Source organism: Somniosus microcephalus, chromosome 21 (genome assembly GCF_052327205.1).
Source record: "Somniosus microcephalus isolate GS21.2 chromosome 21, FLI_Smic_1.0, whole genome shotgun sequence".
NCBI lineage: Eukaryota > Metazoa > Chordata > Chondrichthyes > Squaliformes > Somniosidae > Somniosus > Somniosus microcephalus.
This window is the reverse complement of record NC_141007.1, coordinates 51,381,271-51,402,440: the sequence shown is the minus strand read 5'-3', so window position 1 is coordinate 51,402,440 and position 21,170 is coordinate 51,381,271. Positions and strand designations below refer to the sequence as shown.

Below are 21,170 nucleotides of genomic sequence, written 5' to 3'. Positions count from 1 at the left end.
GTTTATAAAATTGTGTTTTCTTTTTTAGGATAGGACACAGTCGGAGGACGAAGACGAGGTGAGAATAGCTTCTTGCATTTGACGAGTATCCTAAGGCTGAAATTCTGCTAGCATAGTTAGAATCCAATCGTGAAGCTCAGAGTTTAGATTCAGTTTCAGACCAGTTGTGAGGCCAAAGCCAAATTCTCAACTCCTCCCACACCTCTGGCTGTATTCCCAATAGTCATTCTTTGTTTTCTACCTATTAGAAGAACAACTGTTTAGAAGTGACTCATGCTGAATATAAAAAATTAATTTCAAAAATGGGCGGATTTATAAATCACTTCTTCAGTCAGTATTCCCAAATATTTTATTTCAGTCTAGAGATGCTACTGTAGATTTTGTTCTGATTACTGTACATTTCTGACAAAAATCATTGTTATTTTTTAGAGTGACGACTTTTAATCTGAAAATGCAACTTTAGCCTGCAGTGCCAACTGAGTAAATTAATTCAATTTTCTTCATTATTAATCGAACAACCAGCATCTGGAAGATCAATATCTTGAAACTGGGTATTGCCAGCTGGACATTAAGTGCACCTATTTTCATATTACACTGAATTTATTCAAAACATGGTTTTCTTTGAATTTTTAAATAAAAGTTCTAGATTGTGTTTGTAGTGGCTTTCATCTATATATATCACATTGCTGCTTTTCTACAAATCTTTTACAATGTCAAATTTGTTGCAAAAACCAGCTCCCCTGTGTTGAAGAAACTGTCTGTCAAGGCAAGAGAAACTACTACTAATTCTATTTTTTTCTCAGCTTTTTCCTCCCAGAGGAACCGCTCACTGTCAATCTGGGGACAGCTGCTCCAGACTATGAACCTCAGCTGAGAGAACAGCTTTTCAAGGCCACATTTAAGCAAGGCTGGCAGTTGATGGAAGTCATAATGTTCTTGAATTTCCATGAAGTCTTTAACCTGGTCAACTTTACAACTAGAGCTAACAGTATTGTGGGACTAACTGTCTAATTCAGTGAACTAAATAGTTGGAGGTTCCAGTTGCAGCCTCCAAAGCAGATGGTCACCATTTTAAGTCCCAGGGCTGCCCATCATGCAGGCATGCTGAGCAAGTTGCATCATTTCTCAGCAGGATGCTTCACCTTTAGAAAGGAAGTATTCGCTCCTATCATTAGGTGACATTGATGCCACTCCATGTCCTAAATGGTCTACTAAATGTAACAGCCTAAAAAGGGCTAAAAGAAAAAGGCAACTTTGCAGACAAACAAATTTCATTCCACTTAGGACAGAGCTCACAGACTCTGTTCCCTAGCCACCGATTCTATCCCCCTTCCTGGCCACTGTCTCAGGCTAAACCAGACCGTTCGAAACCTTGGCATCCTATTTGACCCTGAGATGAGCTTCTGACCCCCATAGCCATCGCGCAGACCGCCTACTGCCACCGCTGTAATGTCACCTGTCTCCGCCCCTGCCGCAGCCCACTTGTTGCTGAAACTCTAATCCATGCTTTTGTTATCTCCAGACTTGATTATTCCAACACTCTCCCGGCTGGCCGCACATCCTCCACCCTCCATAAACTTGAGCTCATCCAAAACTCTGTTGCCCGAATTCTAACTCGTGTCAAGTCCCGTTCACCTTTCATCCCTGTGCTTGCTGACCTACGTTGGCTCATAAGAACATAAGAAATAGGAGCAGGATTCGGCCCTTCGAGCCTGCTCTGCCATTCAATGAGATCCTGGCTGATCTTCTGCCTGAACTCCATTCACCGGCCCTATCGCTCCTGGTCCACCAACGGCTCAATTTTAAAATTCTCATCCTCATATTCAAATTGCTCCATGGCCTCGCCCCTTCCTAGCTCTGTAACCTCCTCAGCCCTACAACCCTTCGGGATTTTTGCATTCCTCCAACTCTGGCCTCTTGTACATCCCTCACTTCCTTCACCTCACCATTAGTGGCCATGCCTTCACCCATCTCGGCCCTAAGCTCTGGAATTTCCTCCCTAAACCTCTCTACCTTTTTACCTTTCCTACTTTAAGATGCTCTTTAAAACTTACCTCTTTGATCAAGCTTTTGGTCACCTATCCTAATGACTCCTTTGGCTTGGTGTCAATTGTTGCCTGATTACGCTCAGGTGAAACGCCTTTGGACATTTTACTACATTAAAATAGCTATATAAATTCAAGTCCGTTGTTGAACGAAAGGTAGGAGGATATCTCTGGTAGACAATGAGGATTTTAAAGGAGAGACAGAGGTGAGAAACAAGATGAGGTGCTCGAAGATACCAGGTGAGTAGGGGGAAGAGACCAAGGTGTGATTCTGTGATAAGGGCCACACCGCCATCTTGGCGGTTTGGGCAGGGCAGGTGGTAGAAAGTATAATCACATAAGGCAGCTTCAGTCGCCACCTCGATCCAATTTTCAGTCAAAGCCAGAAAGTCAATGCAATGCTGTCTCATCCAGGTAGGGGATGAGACAGGAGAGAAAGCCTGAGAGGTGTGAAGAGAAGAGAAAGGGAGGAAGAAGTAAGAGAGGTAATTTTCAGGCATTCCTCCATTTCCCTCACCATCTACATCTCCCTGGAGACCTCCAAACTCTACTTTGCCCTCAAAGACAAAATCCCTCACCACCACCCTCTTTAACTCTTGTTCCTCTGGTCCTCCAAGCACCACAACATTGTTGCCTCCATTGACCTACTTCACATTTTCCTTGCTGTTCAGTCTTCCATGACTCAGTTGAAAAAGGGAGAGGTTCTCTGGAAGTCATAAGCAAGTGTGTTAAAGTGAGGGACCAGTTATATGGAGGGCGGTACATGTGGCATCTTTATTAGTAAGGAAGATATAAAAAGATGCATGTTCTAGGTTGTGTTATGTTGAGTAGTGTAATAGTTATTTACTGTATTCTACACCCACAGCTCAATAGCTCTTTTATAACCACATTAAGCAATATTCATCACTATTCTACAGTAGCTATAAATCAGGTGGGTACATTCGAACAAAATGAGTTAAAGTCTGCTGATCCTGTACGTCCCCGATTATAATCTTTCCACCATTGGCGTCCGTGCTTTCAGCTGCCTAGGCCCTAAGCTCTGGAATTCCCTCCCTAAACCTCTCCACCTCTCTTTCTCCCTTCAAGACACTCCTTAAACCTGTCCTGATATCTCCTGTGGCTCGGTGTCAAATTAACGCTTTTGTGAAGCGCCTTTGGCACGTTTTGCCACATGTTAAGGAGTATAAAGCGGGGATAGCAAACCTGAGAGTTTAAAGCGGCGAGAGTGGCCCTGAGAGTATAAAGCAGAGAGAGCACCATGCTAGTTGGCTTTGTTTTTTTCCTCCATCTAATTCCTGCTCTTTCTACACTATTCTTTATTCTGTTGCTGCTTGTCCCTCCTAGTTTTTATGCACGTTTTCTAATCTGTCTGTTCAGTCCGACTCTCAGGATTGCTTGTACTGAGAGTACAATAAAAATGGGCGTACAGAAATGAACAAAAACCATTTTACTTGTTAAGGCCCAGTTAACAGCCAATCATGAAAAACTCGTGCAGAATCACACAGAGTGGTACAAAAATCAGAGGATTTATCTCCTAGTTTTAAATGGGGGCAGGTTATTGGCTGCTTCTAGAGTTGGTTGTCATAATGAACAGGAAAGCTTCAAGTTTCAAATGAACAGCAACCAGCCCCATAAAGTGGCAACAGGGAGGAGGAAGCCTTAAACTTACTTCCAATGGGGTGCTCAAATTGCTGTCCGAAACATCCTGGGCATGTAAAGCCTGAAGCAACTGCCCTTCTGTTTGCAAATGTGTTCACAAATGTCAACTGGAGAAAAAATAACATACTGAACAAAAATAATTCACAACATTTTTCAGTTATTTCACTGAACTCTTGCCGATCTTGTTCCTGTGTGCTTTGATTAGTCAACAACTCCATTATCGTTATATCATGCGATTACCAGGATGGTAGAAGGCAAACTGGATAAACCTTGGTCTTTTTTCATCTAGCAATTGCTATGTTCTCCCCCACCCCAATATATTTTCAGTGGGGCAGGGGTAGGGGTTCCAGCTCCTTTCATCAGGCAAAACTATTTCTGCTGGTTGGGGAGTATGGAACATGGGGACATAGCCTAAGAGTTAGGAGTGTTATGAAATACTCTCCACTTGCCTGGAGGAGTGCAGTTCCAACAACACTCAAGAAGCTCGACACCATCCAGGACAAAGCAGCCTGCTTGATTGGCACCCCATCCACCACCTTAAACATCCGCTCCCTCCACCACTGACGTATTGTGGCAGCAATGTGCACCATCTACAAGATGCACTGCAGCAACTCGCCAAGGCATCTTCGGCAGCACCTCCCAAACCCGTGACCTCTTCCACCTAGAAGGGCAAGGGCAGCAGGCACATGGGAACACCACCACCTCCAAGTTCCCCTCCAAGTCACACACCATCCTGACTTAGAAGTATATCGCCGATCCTTCATCGTCGCTGGGTCAAAATCCTGGGACTCCCTACCTAACAGCGCTGTGGAAGTACCTTCACCACACGGCCTGCAGCGGTTCAAGAAGGCGGCTCACCATCATCTTCTCAAGGGCAATTAGGGATGGGCAATAAATGCTGGCCTTGCCAGCGACGCCCACATCCCATAAACAAATTAAAAAAGCCTGGCCTTTCAGGAGTGCAATTAGGAAACACTTTTACACGCAAAGGGTGGTAGAAGTTTGGAACTCTCTTCCGCAAACGACAATTGATGCTAGATCAATTGTTAATTTTATATCTGAGATTGATAGATTTTTGTTAACCAAAAGTATTAAGGGATATGGGACAAAGGCGGGTATATGGAGTTAGGTCACAGATTCATGCTCTCATTGAATGGCGGAACAGGCTCAGGGAGCCTACTGTTCTTATGTTCCTATATGAATGCAAGTTGTTGAGAATTTGAAATCACTTAATTTGAATTTACAATTAAAAAAATTCTGAGTTGCTGTTTTATTCAAATTGCTTGATTGGAGTTGCTGGATAATTCAAAAAATGTTAGTGCAAAAAAAATCTGAATTATAAGCAGTTGACTAAATCATTATTGTGCAGTAATCAGAATATCTTTGTTCATGAACTCACATAATAGGCACTCATCTGAAGGTCTATGTTCCTCCAGACACTCCATTATTCCGTTCGCTCTGTAGGTTTTGATTTTTTTTCTTCCCATCAGCAATATTGCCATTGCTCCAAGGAGTGATAATTCAACCAAAGGGAAATCGAAATACTCACTCGTGCAAATCATCACTTTATAGTGGACTCTAGCAGCAGTCTGAAATTAATTGAAAGGTCATAGTGACATTTGATAGGTTGCTCATGCCAACAGAAAAAAAACAATATCTGAGCTGGGAAAGTGAGGAGCAGACATAACATCACTTTTGTTAAAAGGCCTCCAGAACTTGTTTCCACCAATTACCAGTTTATCCCCATGACTTTCATTTCTTTTTCCCAATAGTTTTCAACAGACTTTATTCAAGACAACTCTGTGCAAAGTTGTCTGTTTAGTCACCGATCTGAGTGTTGCGTTTGCAAAGATAATCCAGAGGCCGTATGCAGAGCTCAGTTCATGTTGCTTTTAATGGCTGATCCAAACACACTCTCCCAGGCAAAAGCAATCGAATACCTATATCCAATGTCAGACACAATACAACGATAACAGCACTATCAAACTCCATGTGCTCAGGCCAAGGCAATCGAGTACCTATCACCAATGTCAGACATAACACTGAGCAGCTTGGTTATTCAGATTTGAATCACCTTTACGTCTTGCAAATCGAATGCAAATTATTCTGCTGAGTTCTGATTAGCTTTTCATCTTTGAAGATTCGCATGTATCTCTCTGACCGACAGCATCGATTTTAGATCACTGAAAATGAAAAAGAATCACAGACATAAGTAGATGCAATTCAAGTAACAGTATTTTTTAGAAAGAAGATTAACCTAATCTTGGTTAGAATTCGACTGCAGTATTCAAAGGCTTAACTATACCAGTCTGTTATATAATGGAAAGTGACGTATAAAGGAAAAGAACAAAAATCTAATAAAAGATTGGAAATTTTATGTCAAAATGGCCACCCTAGAGCAGTGTTTACACAGGACTGGCTGTAGGTTACTTGCTCACCTTCCTGGCGAGTGAATAGTATTTGGCACGGAGAAACCTGTATAAACAGAGCCATGAAGTAACGATAGAACTAACAATAACAGATGTTTTATGCAGATGTAGGTTTTATTTATATAGGAGCCACTTAATGGCAACACCCTAGTGTTGAACAATATTCTCGATCAATAACAGCAATCTAGAACCAGGGGTCACAGTCTCAGAATAAGGGGGTGGTCATTTAGGACTGAGTTGAGGAGAAATTTCTTCACTCGGAGGGTGGTGAATCTGTGGAATTCTCTACCCCGGAGGACTGTGGAGGCTCAGTCGTTGAGTATATTCATGACAGAGATCGATAGATTTTTGAATATTCAGGGAACCAAGGGTTATGGGGATAGTGCGAGAAGGTGGAGTTGAGGTAGAAGATCAGTCATGATCTTATTGAATGGTGGAGCATGCTCGAGGGGCCAAATGGCCTACTCCTGCTCCTACTTCTTATGTTCTTATTCTCATTAGCAGGTTACTTGTTGCATTTAGAAACTGTTTTTGTCAGAACCTGTACTCAGATTTGCAGATGGATACTTGAACCAATTTCCGGTTCCCGTCAAAATTGGCACTTGTTAATCCTGAGAACTGAGTTGACTGCTATTCAGCCCTTTAATTGAAAACAATGAATATACGTTGCATAATAAATTGAATTTGTTTTCCCATCAAGATTTCAGTTTAATGTCACCAATCTAGCTCTGGCCACTGGAAGTTGTGCAAAATGGCCTAAAGTGACTTGCATGTTGGTTTTTCCTTCCATCTTGTGGGAAAGAACTAGGGGGAGAAATTCATTATAGCCCCGTTTGAGGCGTTAACTTTTAAAAGTTGAAAAAATTAACGGTAGGCGCTAATGTTTTTCAACACTTAAAACATTCGGTTTTGCGCTCCCTTCCTGGAGTGTGAAAGGATCCGGCCGGGAGAGACCGAGAAAGTCAGCGGAGCGGAGGGGAGTGGGGGAGCACAACGCAGCAGAGGAGCAGGGGCAACTAGCACAGCAGAGTACATTGGGGTAATTAGCAGAGCAACTAGTACAACAGAGTACAGAGGGGTAACTAGCAGGGCAGAAGAGTAGAGCAAGTAGTACAGCAGGGCAAAGAGTTCAGAGGAGCGGGGCAACTAGCACAGCAGAGTACAGAGGGGTAACCAGCAGAGCAATTAGTACAGCAGAGTACAGAGGGGTAACTAGCAGGGCAGTAGAGTAAGTAATACAGAGGGGTAACTAGCAAGGCAGAGGAACAGGGCAACTAGTACAGCAGAGTACAGAGGAGTAACTAGCAGAGCAACTAGTATGGCAGAGTACAGCAGAGGGGTAACTAGCAGAGCAACTAGTACGGCAGAGTACAGCAGAGGAGTAACTAGCAGAGCAACTAGTACAGCAGAGGGATAACTAGCAGAGCAACTAGTACAGCAGAGGGGTAACTAGCAGAGCAACTAGTACAGCAGAGGGGTAACTAGCAGGGCAGAAGAGTAGATCAAGTACAGCAGGGCAAAGAGTACAGAGGAGTGGGGCAGCACAAGAGGGGCAACCAGTACAGCAGAGTCAGATAGAACAGAAATGGCGACCGTGGCAAGGACATCGGCGACAGTATGCGATATAACAGACAGTGGTGCGGAGGGAGAAACCGCAATGGAAGAGAGGTTGTCCACTTATGTGTGTAGAAAGGTTAATATCGCCAAGAAATGGGTGGGCGCTATGTTAAAGGCCGAGCGTCCCATAGACACTGCCACCCAGTGGACGGCGAGTAAACAGCATAAGAGGGCAATTGAAAAGGCAGTCTGGTTAATGTGCTATAAGAAACAGGTCCTAGTGCTGGACAGGGTTGTAGCAGCACAGGCTGCCAAGCTCAAGAAATTGGCCCTAGAAATGTAGGATAAGGTTGCAGCGGAAGAGAAGGTGCTAGTGGCGCTTCAGGCTTTAAGCCAAGAAACAGCGCAGACAGCCAAGGAACACCAGGCAAAAGTAATGTCTGGAGGCCCGGGCCGTCGAGGTGCAACGGGAACATCAGGCAAGGGTAGAGCACCTGGAGTACCAGACCGCTGACAGTAAAGCCAGCGCTAGGTGCAAGATGGAGCACTTAGAATACCAGGTTAGAGAGGCGAGGGGCAGCGAGGTAAGGCTGCAGGACACAATTTGCGACCTTACCCAAAAATTAAAAGAGCAGGAGGAGAAAGTAAGGGAGGTAAAGGCAGCATATAAGCTAGCCTGCGACCGGGGGTTCGAGGAGGCAAATCACGGGCCCTGTAGGGAGGAGATAGAAAGCTTGGGCATGGCCTTGTCGAGGGCGAAGGGGATGATATGCCTCATCAACCCGAAGGTGGGCCAGTCGGACTTTACCGGCAACCCAAACCAAATCATCCCACAGGCAGCACCCAGGACAAAGTTGGCTAGGGAATCAGAGGTCCCACGGCCGCCACCCATAGCTCTGAGTTTTCAGGAGGTCTGGCAGCAAGGGGGGGTGGAGGATGAAGTGGTAGGGGAAACACAGCAGGCCCCGCTAGATAGGCTGGGACCAGGACCGGTGTACCCCCTCCGACAACGGAGGTACGGCCCGGCCGTTGATGACGAGGACCCAGGGGCCATCCAAAATCAGTTTGTGGTGCTGCATGGCACCCAACAGCTCAGGGCCATGGTTAGCCACATCCCCAAGCTCACCGAAAAGGGAGACCCCTCTCTGCACTTCAGGGAGATAGAACAGGCAGCGTGCGTCAATGACTGCGATGACGCAGAGCAAGCTAAGATGCTGCTGTTTTCTCTGGGGAGTAATCTCCTCCAGACCCTGTCTGATGAATGTAAAAAGGGGCAGAAGGATTATGAGGATTTGAGGAATAAGATATTGGAGGCCATGGGACTCAATGACGGTAGTCCGTTCGCCCGGGTGGAAAAACGGTACAGCTCCCAGGGGAGTCCCCACAGGCGTTCGCAGACAGGCTGTGGCCAGTCTACCGGAGCGCATGCCCGGGAATGCCAGCGCGGACATTACTGAACCAAGCCCAATTGACCCACTGGCTTCGTTGTCTAATGACAAACTGCCTGCCCCAAATCCGAGCCCAGGCTGCGGCCTGGTTTGACCCTAGTAGCCCCCAGACCACCGAGGAAACGGTGATCCGCCAGCTCACTATAGCATTTAAAAATATGAGGGGTATCGAGACGCCCCAACCCAAGGGAAAAGTCCATGAGGTTAAACCTGGGAGCCAGAGTAAGAAAGAGTGGCACCAGGAGGGGAACCGTCCCTCCCAGACTAAGTTAAACTGTTACGGGTGCGGGAAGGACGGCCACTGGCACAAGGATTGTAAGAATCCCTGGAAGGAGAATAAGGGAAAGAATTCATCAGCCCCAGCCCAAAAGGCAGAGCCAGGTATCCCTCCCGCTGCGATCGAGCCACTCTTGGAGTCGATACGATCTTTCTTTCTGACCAACCAGGGGAAAATAGCAGCCACCACCGGTGTTGTAATCCCACCAGCCCCATACAACCCACAGCAATGACTAGAGCCAGCGCAGCCTGTTGACCTGTGTCCCCCAGAAAGACACGCACAGGAAGAGACCTCCTGTAAAATGGAGGAATACCTGCGGTGCCAGGTTGCGGAGGCTAAGTTAGTTGAGCAGGCTTTAAGGGAGGAGAACACTAGGTTAACAGCGAGGGCTGGCAGTTTAGAGGGTCAGCTAAGGGTTTTAAAAATGGTTCATGACCAGTGTAAGTTGTTTAAGCCGGAGGCAGGGAAGCAGGCAGCTGGGATTCAACCCGAGATTAGAAATCCTCAGCCCGCAGCGGGTACGCGCACGCAGGCTGCACACGCAGGCGCAGTCGCGTGCGTCAAGGGAGAAGTTCCCCAGCACTTTGTCCAGACCACTCCCCCTCTCTTATGGGATTCTGAGGAGAAGGAGCCCAAATTAGATGGCCCCGAGCCCGAACCAGGTTTTGAACCTGGAGGGGAAGACCCTCGGCCACCGGCAGCCGGTGGCGAGGGATTGCCCATCCCCAGTTCGGGTTTGGGAAGGGAGGGACCCGAGGGAGATAGCTCCCAGCCAGCGAGTACTGTGACCCGAGCCAAGTGTCCGCTCGCCAGGGTAGCCCCACCAGTAGCACTCCCTAGGAGGTCTCCTCGGCCACCCCAGCCCAGAAAGGTATGGTCACCGGCTCTTCAGTTAAAAGGGGCGGTCTCCCGTGTCAGGGAGAAGCCGAAAGACAGAGGTCCCCAGCCAGCAGCCATAAGCTGCGAGGGACCAGGAGTGGAGATCAGTGCAGCCACGCCGCAGGGAGCAGCCTGCAGCAGCCCAAACAGGGATTAGGCTGGCCGCCTGGAGACGGGCGGCGGATGTATATAGTTTAGGTAGTATAATTTTAAGTAATGTGTATAGAGGATTAAGTTAGGGTGTTTTTAATTTAATTCTAGGCAAGGAACCGGTAGTGTATTAGTTTTAAGTATGGAACCGTTCCAGAGTGTTGTCTACGTGAGCTGAGGTCGCGGGACCCGATCACACTCCCCCCGAGCCAGGGAGCCTCCAGGGAACCTGGCTAGATGCTTTTATGTCTTTTTCAGAATTTTCGAAATGTACAGAGGAATAATCCTGCTCGCCCTGTTCGGGCTGAGCCTCACGAGAAGGGACGATGTCGAGGCCCCTCATATCTTCGGATGCTCGGGGAAGAGAGCGCCCCTAGCACACGATGGAAGTGGTCTACGGGAGGCGGATGAAATCACCTCGTATGTCCACGAGGGGAGCTGGCCGGGATGGCTGGGATCCAATTCAACCCAGTATTCTAGCGAGACCGGCTTCACGTATGGGGAGGCCTCCCTCCAGTGCCCGAGGATACGAATCGTCACCCCAAGGATTAGCGTCACTGTGGGCAAAAGAATATGTTTGGCCTGTAAAGGGAACATTCCCCTGGATAGGTGGTGGTGGCTCAGAAAGTTAAGCAAAGACATGGGGAACCCCAGGGTAGAGTGGGAAAGGTTAGGGAATGACACAGGACCATTACAGGGACCCAGGGAGGGTTAAGTGTGTGCTGGGATAAATGGTGGGAACCGGATCAGGGGATCTACGTCTGTATGTGGGGATCAGAGAAAGTCTGCCCCACAGGCGTTTCCATCATTTTCCACAGCCAGTGGCAAAATAACGGGAGGGGGATGGACTGGGAGTACCGCCTGGATGCATACGCGATCCCATACTCCCCAATCTCGGTTAATGCCACTGAACTAGTGACCGCCCCCGACGGCCCCTGCCCACGACCCCGACGTCATGGACAGTAGCAGAGGGATGCCCCGCCACCACCAAGGGACCAGGGAACGGCCTGGTACTAATACCCACAGACCAGGTGCTGTGTCAAGGGGTGCATTACGCGGTGGCCTCGGTGATTTTAAATCTCACTGAGGTACACTTACCCACGTGGTGCCCCGTAGAGACTGCCAAATTGTATCAAGCCCTGTTAACTGACATGTTTCGAAAATTCCGTGAATTTGACTTTTCGGAGGTCAATAAGACCGCATTGTATACTCACCACAAGGTTTGGGACGGGGTTGGGAGGCAAAGAAGGGGTGTTTTTAATGACGTTTTAACTGGTTTTAACACGGGATCCTCGGCCATCAACAGTTTAGACGACATCAAGTTGCAGACCCAGATTAATGGTCTAAAGACACAATTAAAGGGTATTTTAACTGATGAGAATAAGGTGGTAGGTTCTCAGTTGCATGAAGACCAGGCCATGACTCCATTTGAAGGAGATCATCGCGGAGCTGGAAAAACATGCAAAGACAGTAAATGCTCTCATCAGGGAGGACAGAAACGCTACTGACCAGGCTGCGCAAAACGAGGTGTGCGTGCTGTACGGAGCATGGTTGCTGGGCGAGGGCCGCAGCAATCTGGAGGATTTAAAGCAAGGTTTAGTCCCCTCCTGGATCAGTAACAAACACCTCACAGCCCTCCACCCTTTTGAGAATGCATTAAGCCCATGCCAGCTCCGGTTAGCTTCTGAGGCCTACCCAGTCCCGGTGGACTGTGGGCGGTCCAACCACACCGTCATGGGGATAGTTATAAGAATGCCGGTCATGGGCGGGATGACCCGACTCGCACCGGTATACAGGGTGAACATTGGAATCATTCAAGGGGGTGCACACATTCGTTTTGCAGCGGTCCCGCCCTATGTCATAAAGTGGGAGCACGCTATGATGGGTATTGACCTCTCGGGGTGCCGTAGCCAGGGAGCACACATCATCCTGTGTCCCCAGCACTTGAATGTCTATTCAAAACCACAATGCGGGTTCAGAGCTGCTGACGCAAAACCTATAAATTGTACCATGGAAGCCATGGCACAAGGCCATGTTCCCCCACAGGTAGCATATATAGGAGTTGGGACATATTGCGTTACCACAGGGGCGTCTCACTACCAGCACGGACAGCACAGCTGGTGCGCGGTGAGTGACAGCAGTTTCTGCTTCAAACCCGAGGCAGAAGTTCAAGTGGCACAGGTACGAATTGTCCCCATTCCTGAACCATCCACTGTTCACCTCACTGTGGAGGAGAATTTCACTCACCTTCAGAAATATGTCACCCATTTCGGTTACCCGATTCCCCCCTCTCCCAGAGCACCTTACCAAATTATTAAAAGCCGTCCTGGTATTGCAAAAGCACTTCTACACTTTGGAACAGAAGACTGTACAGATAGGGGCCGACATTTTAGATATCATGACCCCGCCCTGGTGGGACATTTTTGAGAGTATAGAGGTCCCCTCCTGGATTCAAAAGGCGTCTCACATTTTAGTAGTCCGTCAGTTAGGTATCATCCTCTACCTGGTTTGTGTCCAGTGTAGGAGAAAGGGTCCCGGGGTAGAATTTAAAGCAAAAGGGTTGTGGAAGGACCAGTATGCCCGGGTGGAAGAAGAAACGCCTGTGTGAGCTTTGTGTAATATCACTGCCGAATGATGGCAGATCTGTTTGTTATTTTAATAAAGCTCGTTTTGCTTTTGCTTGTTATTTTTAATAAATATGGTTTTTTTTGGCCTGATGTTTATTTTTATTAAAGGTTGTGTGTTGAAATGAAGTTCTATGATGTCCCGAGTTGTGCAGGGGTGTTGGACCCCCTCCGTGCTTGGATTATTGTAACAGATAGTAATTTGTTTCTATCGATAGATGCCTGTCATGCACTGTAGTTTTCTCTAAGTTAAGGGGAATGTATGTGTCGAGGGATCATGGATAGATAAATTTGCTCACCTTGATTGAACACTTCAAGCAAGTTTCAGTATCCTAGGGGGGACTGAAAGGATTCGCAAATTTCATGTCTCCCCTGAAGATTTACTTCTGGCTTATTGGAGAAACCCTGGCTGGACTGAGTTTAAAATCCAGGGCTCCAGGGCCCAACAAGATGGCTACGGTCAACCTCATCGCCAAGGCCTGCAAAGTTCAGGTTTGGACTGACAAAGAAGGAATGCTCCAGAAATTAGAAGGCAGACAGGCCTTCTGCATTTATGTATGAGAAGCAAACAGTGGCATTCGGGCCTCTGATTAAAACCCATCAAGGCCGTTTGCACAGATAATCAACGGGTAATAGCTGCATTCAGACCTTCGTTGGCTGACTTCAACACTGTTTGGAAACGATCAACGGGGCATTAAAGCTGGAATGGCCCCATCACAAGACCAGTTACACAAAGGAAAACACTTATGGGACGTTTAAAGACCAATTAACCGGCCATCCAGGTCGATGGGCCCAGATCGTTTTCCTTTGTATCATCTTCAACACGTCCAGGTCAGACAAAGAAACAGGCTGATCTGGCGAGTGATACGGGCTCCCAGAAAGGGGTATAACTAGCCCCTCGGGAAGCCATCTCTCTCTCTCTCTCTCTCGCCTGGACTCCGGTGCCCTGCCTTACCATCAAGAAGATCGACGATGAAGAGCCCATCCAAGGAAAGCAGGATACCCGCAGTTACATTTTAAATCACTGGGGTATCTCTGCTCTGGGCGGTGAAAACCCTAAAGACATCGGTAGGCAACGGGGCACGGAGCAGGCGTTCTAACATCCGAGACTGGTGAGCATAAACTTTCTGGCCCATCACAAGACAAGTTAGATAGGTGTAAAGGGTGGGAGTTAAGGGGATTGCTAAAATTGTCATTTTAGTCATTTTTCCTCGAAGTGTCCATTTATCCTCCCCTGCTAAGTGTAATTGTGTTACATACATAGTGATTTCCTCTGTATAGTGTTTATTTTTCTCTATTTTAATAAACATTGGTTTTCTTTGCACCAAACCACTGGTCTCGTTTTGTTTATATCGCTGCTCGTAATAAGTCCGGTGGTCAGAACCAGAGGGGAAGCGATTCGAACCGCACGGGGCTGGAGCAGCTCAGATATGCCTGACTGGCCAGACACAAACCCCAAACCAAAACCCCCTACAAGCGCAGCAGGCGGGCGGTAGGTGTGCAGCGCTGCACACTGGGCCAGTGGCTGGAGCAAGATTAGTGCCGCGTTGGAAGGCTCCTTCCCTCCCTTAAAGGGAAGGGCCATCGCTACAGGCTCTGCAAGGAAAAAACTTACCTGGTCCCCGACAGCAGCCGCGATCCGGCCCGATCAGCCCGATGCACTACAACAGAGAGCCGGGCTGATCAATCGCTGCCGAAGAAAAATGAAAAAAAAAGCGCATTTGAGAATTTTTTCCACTTATCTCGGCCACCACGCCTTTAAGTACTGCCCCCGAAGCACCCGGCCTCCCGATGAACGCCTCCTGTAGCAGCCGGTGTCATCGCCCGGCGATGCTGCAGGGGGCAGAACCGAAGTTCGGGTCCAGGGCGATGCACACGGCGATGACGTCACAATCTCCGGGCGAAGGAGATCGGGGCGCATCATCATACCGCCGCCGCAAACCTCCCGCCGAATATAGTGGGAGTTGATCTTCTCACTACGCCTAGTCGGTAAGTGACTAACGCCCTGTTATCGCCCCCCCCGGAGGCAATAACGGGAGGCGCTAAGGTGCCCAATTTCTAGCCCAATATTATCTGTCTCCTCCTAGCAGAATAGATTGGAACTTTAAGTGTAAATCCATACTGCACCACACCTGAGGCATGATACATTGATACACCAACAAATGTGCCTGTGCCATCCTTTAAATGTTGCTAAAAGTATAACTTCAAATAATATTTTATAATTTTTTATTTGGTGAATTTTTGGCTTACAAAAATCACTGATCTATTTTTTGCCACTTTTGGCATCCAGTAATGCCAGCATCAATCACTCATTCAGTACAATGCAAGTGTTGGCTGGATGTGAAGCTCTCTTTCCTTTCAGCAAACAATGTAACTTAATCCATACCTCAGAGAACATCTTACCGTATCAGTATGATTTCTTTTCCATTTCCCACCCCAGCCATCCTTAAACTTTGTCCTCTCTAAGTGTATCATCACTACCCAGCTCTGTACACATCTCCCATCATTCTCTATACATATCCCTCCTTTCCTGTTTTCACTCTACCTGCATTATCAAGACCACACAGGTCAAAGTCACCAACAACATCATCTCCATGGCTGTGGTGCAATACTCTTCCTGGTCTTTCTCAATCTCTCTGCAACGTTCAATACAGTTGACCTCTGCACTCTCCTCCATTGTCTCACCCCATATGATCCACCTCTGGTGGCATTGCTGTCACTTTGTCCCATTCCTAACTGTCCCAACACCTCTACTGCAATGTACTTTTTTTTAACCACCCCTATACTAGCACCTCAGGACTGTCCCGAGGTTACATCCTGGGTCCCCTCTTATTCCTTGTCTGTGCTCTGCCCACTGGTGGCATTATCTGTAGCCTCCATGGGTTTGCTGATGTATGCACCTCCACCATGGATGCCACAACCACCACTGTGGTATCTGACTGCTTGTCAGACATCAAGTTCTGGATAAGCCAGAATTTAATCTAAATTAACTTCAGCAAAACTAAAGCCATACTGTTTGGGTCATCACAAACACTTTATATCCTAGCCCCCAACTCGTGGGTGCTCAATTTGTTTGAATCTGATGTCACACAACCTCAGCATTCAGTTCGATCCTGAGCTAAGCTTCAAAGCGAATATACTATCCATCACCAAGCAAACGTATTTCCACCTCCATAACATAATTTACTTCCACCACCACTGAAACCTTCATCCACATCTCTGTTACCCCAGGCTTGCCTTCTCCAATGGTCTCCTCACTTACCTTTTATATTCCAGCTTTTATCAACTCCAACTTGGTCAAAACTCCACTACCCACATCCTATCCTGCACTCTTAGCAATTCTGTCCTTGCCAACTTCCACTGGCTCCCTGTTCCCCTAAGTATTGCATTAAAAACTCTTCATGACCTTGCCTGCCCTATCTCTGCAACCTCCTCCAGCCCTATGTGTCAAAGTGTACTTGCTATTCTTTTAACTCTGAACTACCCTCTCCCTCCACTGATGGCAGAGTCTTCAGCTAACTGGGCCCTACAGTCTCTCTTCTGAAACCCCTCTGCCTTGCTACTTCTCTCCCCCACTTCAAAAGCCTCCTCAAATCATCCCCTCAGTCACCTCCCCTGATTATTTTTCTCATATTCCAGGCTGACACGTCAGTGTAGTACTGAGTGAGTGCTACACTGTCAGAGGTGCTGTCTTTCTAATGAGATGTTAAACCAAGATCCTGACTGCCCTCTCAGATGGACATAAAAGATCCTATGGCACTATTCAAAGATAAGCAGAGGAGTTCTCCCAGATTCCTGGCCAATATTTATCCCTCAACCAACATAACTAAAACAGATTATCTGGTCATTATCTCATTGCTGTTTGTGGGACCTTGCTCTACACAAATTGGCTGCTGCATTTCCCTACATTACAAGCGTTCTGGGACATCCCGTGGTCATGAAAGCCACTATATAAATGCAAGTTCTTTCTTCTTACTGAGCATCTACTTCCATCTTAGTGAAGCTCCTTGGGATATTTACTAAAGGAAGAAAGACTTGCATTTATATAGCGCCTTTCATGACCTCAGGATGTCCCAAAGTGCTCCACAGCCAATGAAGTACTTTTAAAGTGTGGTCACTGTTGTAATGTTGGAAACACGGCAGCTAATTTGCACACAGCAAGCTCCCACAAGCAGCAAAGTGATAATGACCAAACGAGCTGTTTTTGTTATGTTGGTTGAAGGATAAATATTGGCCAGGACAGCGGGGATAACTCCGCTGCTCTTCTTCGAAATAGTGCCATGGGATCTTTTACGTCCACCTGAGAGAGCAGACGGGGCCTCGGTTTAACGTCTCATCCGAAAGATGGCACCTCCGACAGTGCAGCCCTCCCTCAGCATTGCACTGGAGTGTCAGCCTAGCTTTAGGTGCTCAAGTCTCTGGAGTGGGACTTGAACCCACAACCTTCTGACTCAGAGGTGAGGGTGCTGCCAACTAGGCCACTGCTGACATGGCTACACTAAAGGGGTTATAGAAATGCAAGTTGTTGTTAACATCTCTGACTGAGATTGTCACATTGTCCACAGTTTTGTGCAGTGGACTTTCACCTATTAACTAAATCAAGACTCCGCAAACTCAGTTCATTTATTACCTTAACAGCCATCAAAGGAAGGAAACATTCCTGGGACAACAACAACTTGTATTTATATAGCACCTTTAACATAGTAAAACATCCCAAGGCACTTCACAGGAGTATTAGAGGACAAAAACAAATTGGCACCAAGCCATATAAGGAAAAATTAGGGCAGGTGACCAAATGCTTGGTCAAAGAGGTAGGTTTTAAGGAGCGTCTTAAAGGAGGAAAGAGAGGCGGAGAGGTTTAAGGAGGGAGTGCGAGAGCTTAGGGCCTAGGCAACAGAAGGCACGGCCACCAATGGTGGAGCGATTATAATCAGGGATGCTCAAGAGGGCAGAATTTGAGGAGCGCAGATATTTCGGGGGGCTGTGGGGCTGGAGGAGATTACAGAGATAGGGAGGGGCGAGGCCACTGAGGGATTTGAAAGCAATGTAGGTTGGCGAGCACAGGGGTGATGGGTGAATGGGACTTGGTGCGAGTTAGGACACGGGCAGCCGACTCTGGATTGGATTTGAACCCAAGTACAAATTCAATTTCTATTATAGCTAAAATGAGTTCATTCCGGTTTTCAATCAGTTGTAACTGCATAATGCAAGGTATAACTCAGTCAAGGGGTTCTGATGACACTGATCACCGCTAAAGCTTTCATCTTGCTGCATATAACATTATTAGAACTACTTGATTGAATTACAACCTTGCAACTCCCTGGGTATCTATTGTTGCAAACACCTGCTAATTGGGTAAGTATGTGGCAAACACCGCATTCTATTTATAAGAAGGTTCCTATTAAGTAAGCATGAATTATGTATTGTTTACGTTCACTGATCCCAATCGGTTCTGTCTAACCCAAATCTGAAGAACTAGCCCACCCCTAGCAACAGGTTGACATTAGGTTGGAAGCTGTAAAATCGTTCCAGGCGCTTTACTGGGTATGTTAGCAAAAAAAAATTGCAGAATTGACCGAAACAACTGTATTTAATTTATTATCCGCTAATCCACATAACCGATGGCAGCGGAGTTTAAAACAGCAGCAACCCCATTCTTAAATTACTCCTGGAAAGCAGATTTTCATTCTGAATGTACAGCAGAACCTGTGGCTGAAGTTTGTGGATAATGTCTACTTTCACTAACAAAGAGCTGACTGACGGTCATGTATTTTTATTCCACATTCAGTGCAGGAAATGTGTCCTGGTGTTGACTGGTGAGGGGTGAGGCTGAGGATTGTGTGCTCAGAGGGACCCGGGTGCTCAGGCGGCGAGTGGCCGGCAGGCGGCCTCTGCGAGCAGGTCCCTGGCCGATTATGTGTCAGCTCGGGTTTCTTGTGCACAGAATCCAGCTTGAAAGTCTTTCGGGAAAGCTCCAGGATACAGATCAGATTCACACACAGGCAAAGGAGCGGCAGAAAGAACGCACCTAGCTGGTCCAGCGGCTGGGAAAATAGCATCCGCTTCCAATCGGGAAGCTTAACACAAAACTTAAAGAGGGCAAAACAACCACAAGAGAACCGCCTCCAAAGGAAGATGAAGAAATATCTTTTTTTTTAAAAATTGTTTTAAAAAAAAGAAAGCTACAACAAGATTGCCTATTAGTCCGAATCAGACAATCGCTATTTTTGTAGTTTATGATAAAGTTGTGGATGTGAATTCTCTTGTGTGCTGAGGGCAGTGCGAGAAGGTGAAGCTTAAAGGGACAGCTTGTGATCTTGACTCTGTCTCTGGGACCCAGCGCCATGCCGCAGGTACTGTACAATCCGACCCACTGCCAAGAATCATGAAGGACGGAGGGGAATCCAAAGACCAACAACTGACTGTAAGTTCCTTTCTAGTTCCCACCCTCCCCCAAAAATTATATTTTTGGAAAGTGAATAGCCTGTTTTAACACAAAACACTATTCACTCAACAAAACTGACGTTTAAACATCCGCGCCATAAGGAAATAAATTGTAAACTGTGTACACCTATTGTATAACTTAGATTTCGTTTTCGGCATTTACATTTAAAAACATTGACACTATTGCACAGCAGTTCTGCAGGATATAGCAGAAGGCTTTGAAAGTACAATAGCATATCTGCATCTTGCCCTAAAGTGTGCCGAATGCTGCATAAACACTTCAGTTTCATGGGATTTACATGCAGGTGTTTCTTTAAAATATTGCTTGTTGGTTCAATTTTAATTCGGTTCAACGTTAACACCACAAAAAGGTAAATCTGTAAAACCTTGTTTGGCTGGAGTTGTGACATAAGTTTCCTGTTGGTACCAGATTAGATTAAAGTACTCAAATATTTTAGTTCATATTCCATAGCCGTCCACATTTAAAGTTAGAAAAACTGCAACAGCTTCTGTATGCATGAAATGATTCCAGCTGTATTTGTCTAAAAGGGGGCACTGATATTAGGAGCTTTTGGATTGCAAGCCAAAAATTCTTGTATCTAAATGCAGGGCTATTGAAAATAGAACCGAGTCTGTATTTTCACAATGGGAATTAACTTGAACAACTGTAAAGTGTAATCTTGTTCCGAGCCATTGTTTAAAGTTCAGCACAACGATAACCCTTAACTTTTTCCCCTGTTTCCCCTTTTGCTCCATTTCTTTTCTAAAGATGCTGATTTTGAGGTCGGCCTCGTTCTTTTTACAGGAGCCTAGCCGAATCCAATTGCAGCCTTATCCAATCTTGTTCTCACCCAACATGTACACTTGCCAGCAAGACTCACTGGACAGTGAACAGGAACCCTGACTAACTTTTTTCCCTTCTCTTAAAGGGTTAAATTATGAAGACCGATTGCATTAACTTGGCTTTTATTTCTTTAAGCTTAGACGGTTGAGGGGTGATCTAATCGAGTCATTTAAAATGATAAAAGGGAGCTGATAAGATATTTCCTCTGGTGGGGGAATCCAGAACAAGAGGGCATAATCTTAAAATTAGCGCCGTGGCCTTTTACGGGTGAAATCAGTGAGCATTTTTTCACACATGTGGTAGTGGAAATCTGGAGCTCGCTCCCAGAAAAGGACCAATTGCAATTTTCAAGACTGAGATTGATAGATTTTTGTTGGGTAAGGTTACCAAGGGGTATGGAGCAAAGGTAGGTAAATGGAACTGAGGTACAGATCAGCCATGATCTAATGAAATGGCAGAACAGGCTGGAGGGGCTGAATGGCCTAGTCCTGTACCTCTGGAACCCCTGAGCGCTGACGGCATTGTACTGCTGCCCTGGCCGAAATTAACTGCTCTTATGATAGAAGTGTTTAAAATTGTGAAAGGATTGAGCAAATTGGATCCAAGTAAACTTTTCGGCGATGTAAAGGATTTGAGCATAAAGGGTCATATTTACAAATTAAGGACAACAAAACAAACTAGAAAATGCAGGAGGGACCTTTTTACTACAAGGGTGGTAAACATGTGGAACAGATTAACAGCACAGGCGATGGAATGAGAAACTTCAATGACAACGACAACACCAGAGAAGGCTTAATGGGTTTCAAGAAGGTAC

General features: G+C 46.4%; 2 protein-coding genes across 3 annotated transcripts in view; both read left to right on the top strand.

Moving 5' to 3' along the window:
• dnai2b (dynein, axonemal, intermediate chain 2b) overlaps nucleotides 1–652 on the top strand; it is an 86,034-nt gene extending 85,382 nt beyond the window's left edge. For both annotated transcript variants that reach the window (XM_085963607.1, XM_085963606.1), the window contains exons 14-15: nucleotides 29–58; nucleotides 430–652. In XM_085963607.1, coding sequence (XP_085819733.1) covers nucleotides 29–58; nucleotides 430–444 — 45 coding nt within the window. In that variant the 3' untranslated portion in view covers nucleotides 445–652. The remainder of the gene's footprint in view (nucleotides 1–28; nucleotides 59–429) is intronic.
• An 18,147-nt stretch (nucleotides 653–18,799) lies between these two features.
• kif19 (kinesin family member 19) overlaps nucleotides 18,800–21,170 on the top strand; it is a 232,545-nt gene continuing 230,174 nt past the window's right edge. Inside the window, exon 1 of the mRNA XM_085963605.1 lies at nucleotides 18,800–19,492. Coding sequence (XP_085819731.1) covers nucleotides 19,454–19,492 — 39 coding nt within the window. The 5' untranslated portion in view covers nucleotides 18,800–19,453. The remainder of the gene's footprint in view (nucleotides 19,493–21,170) is intronic.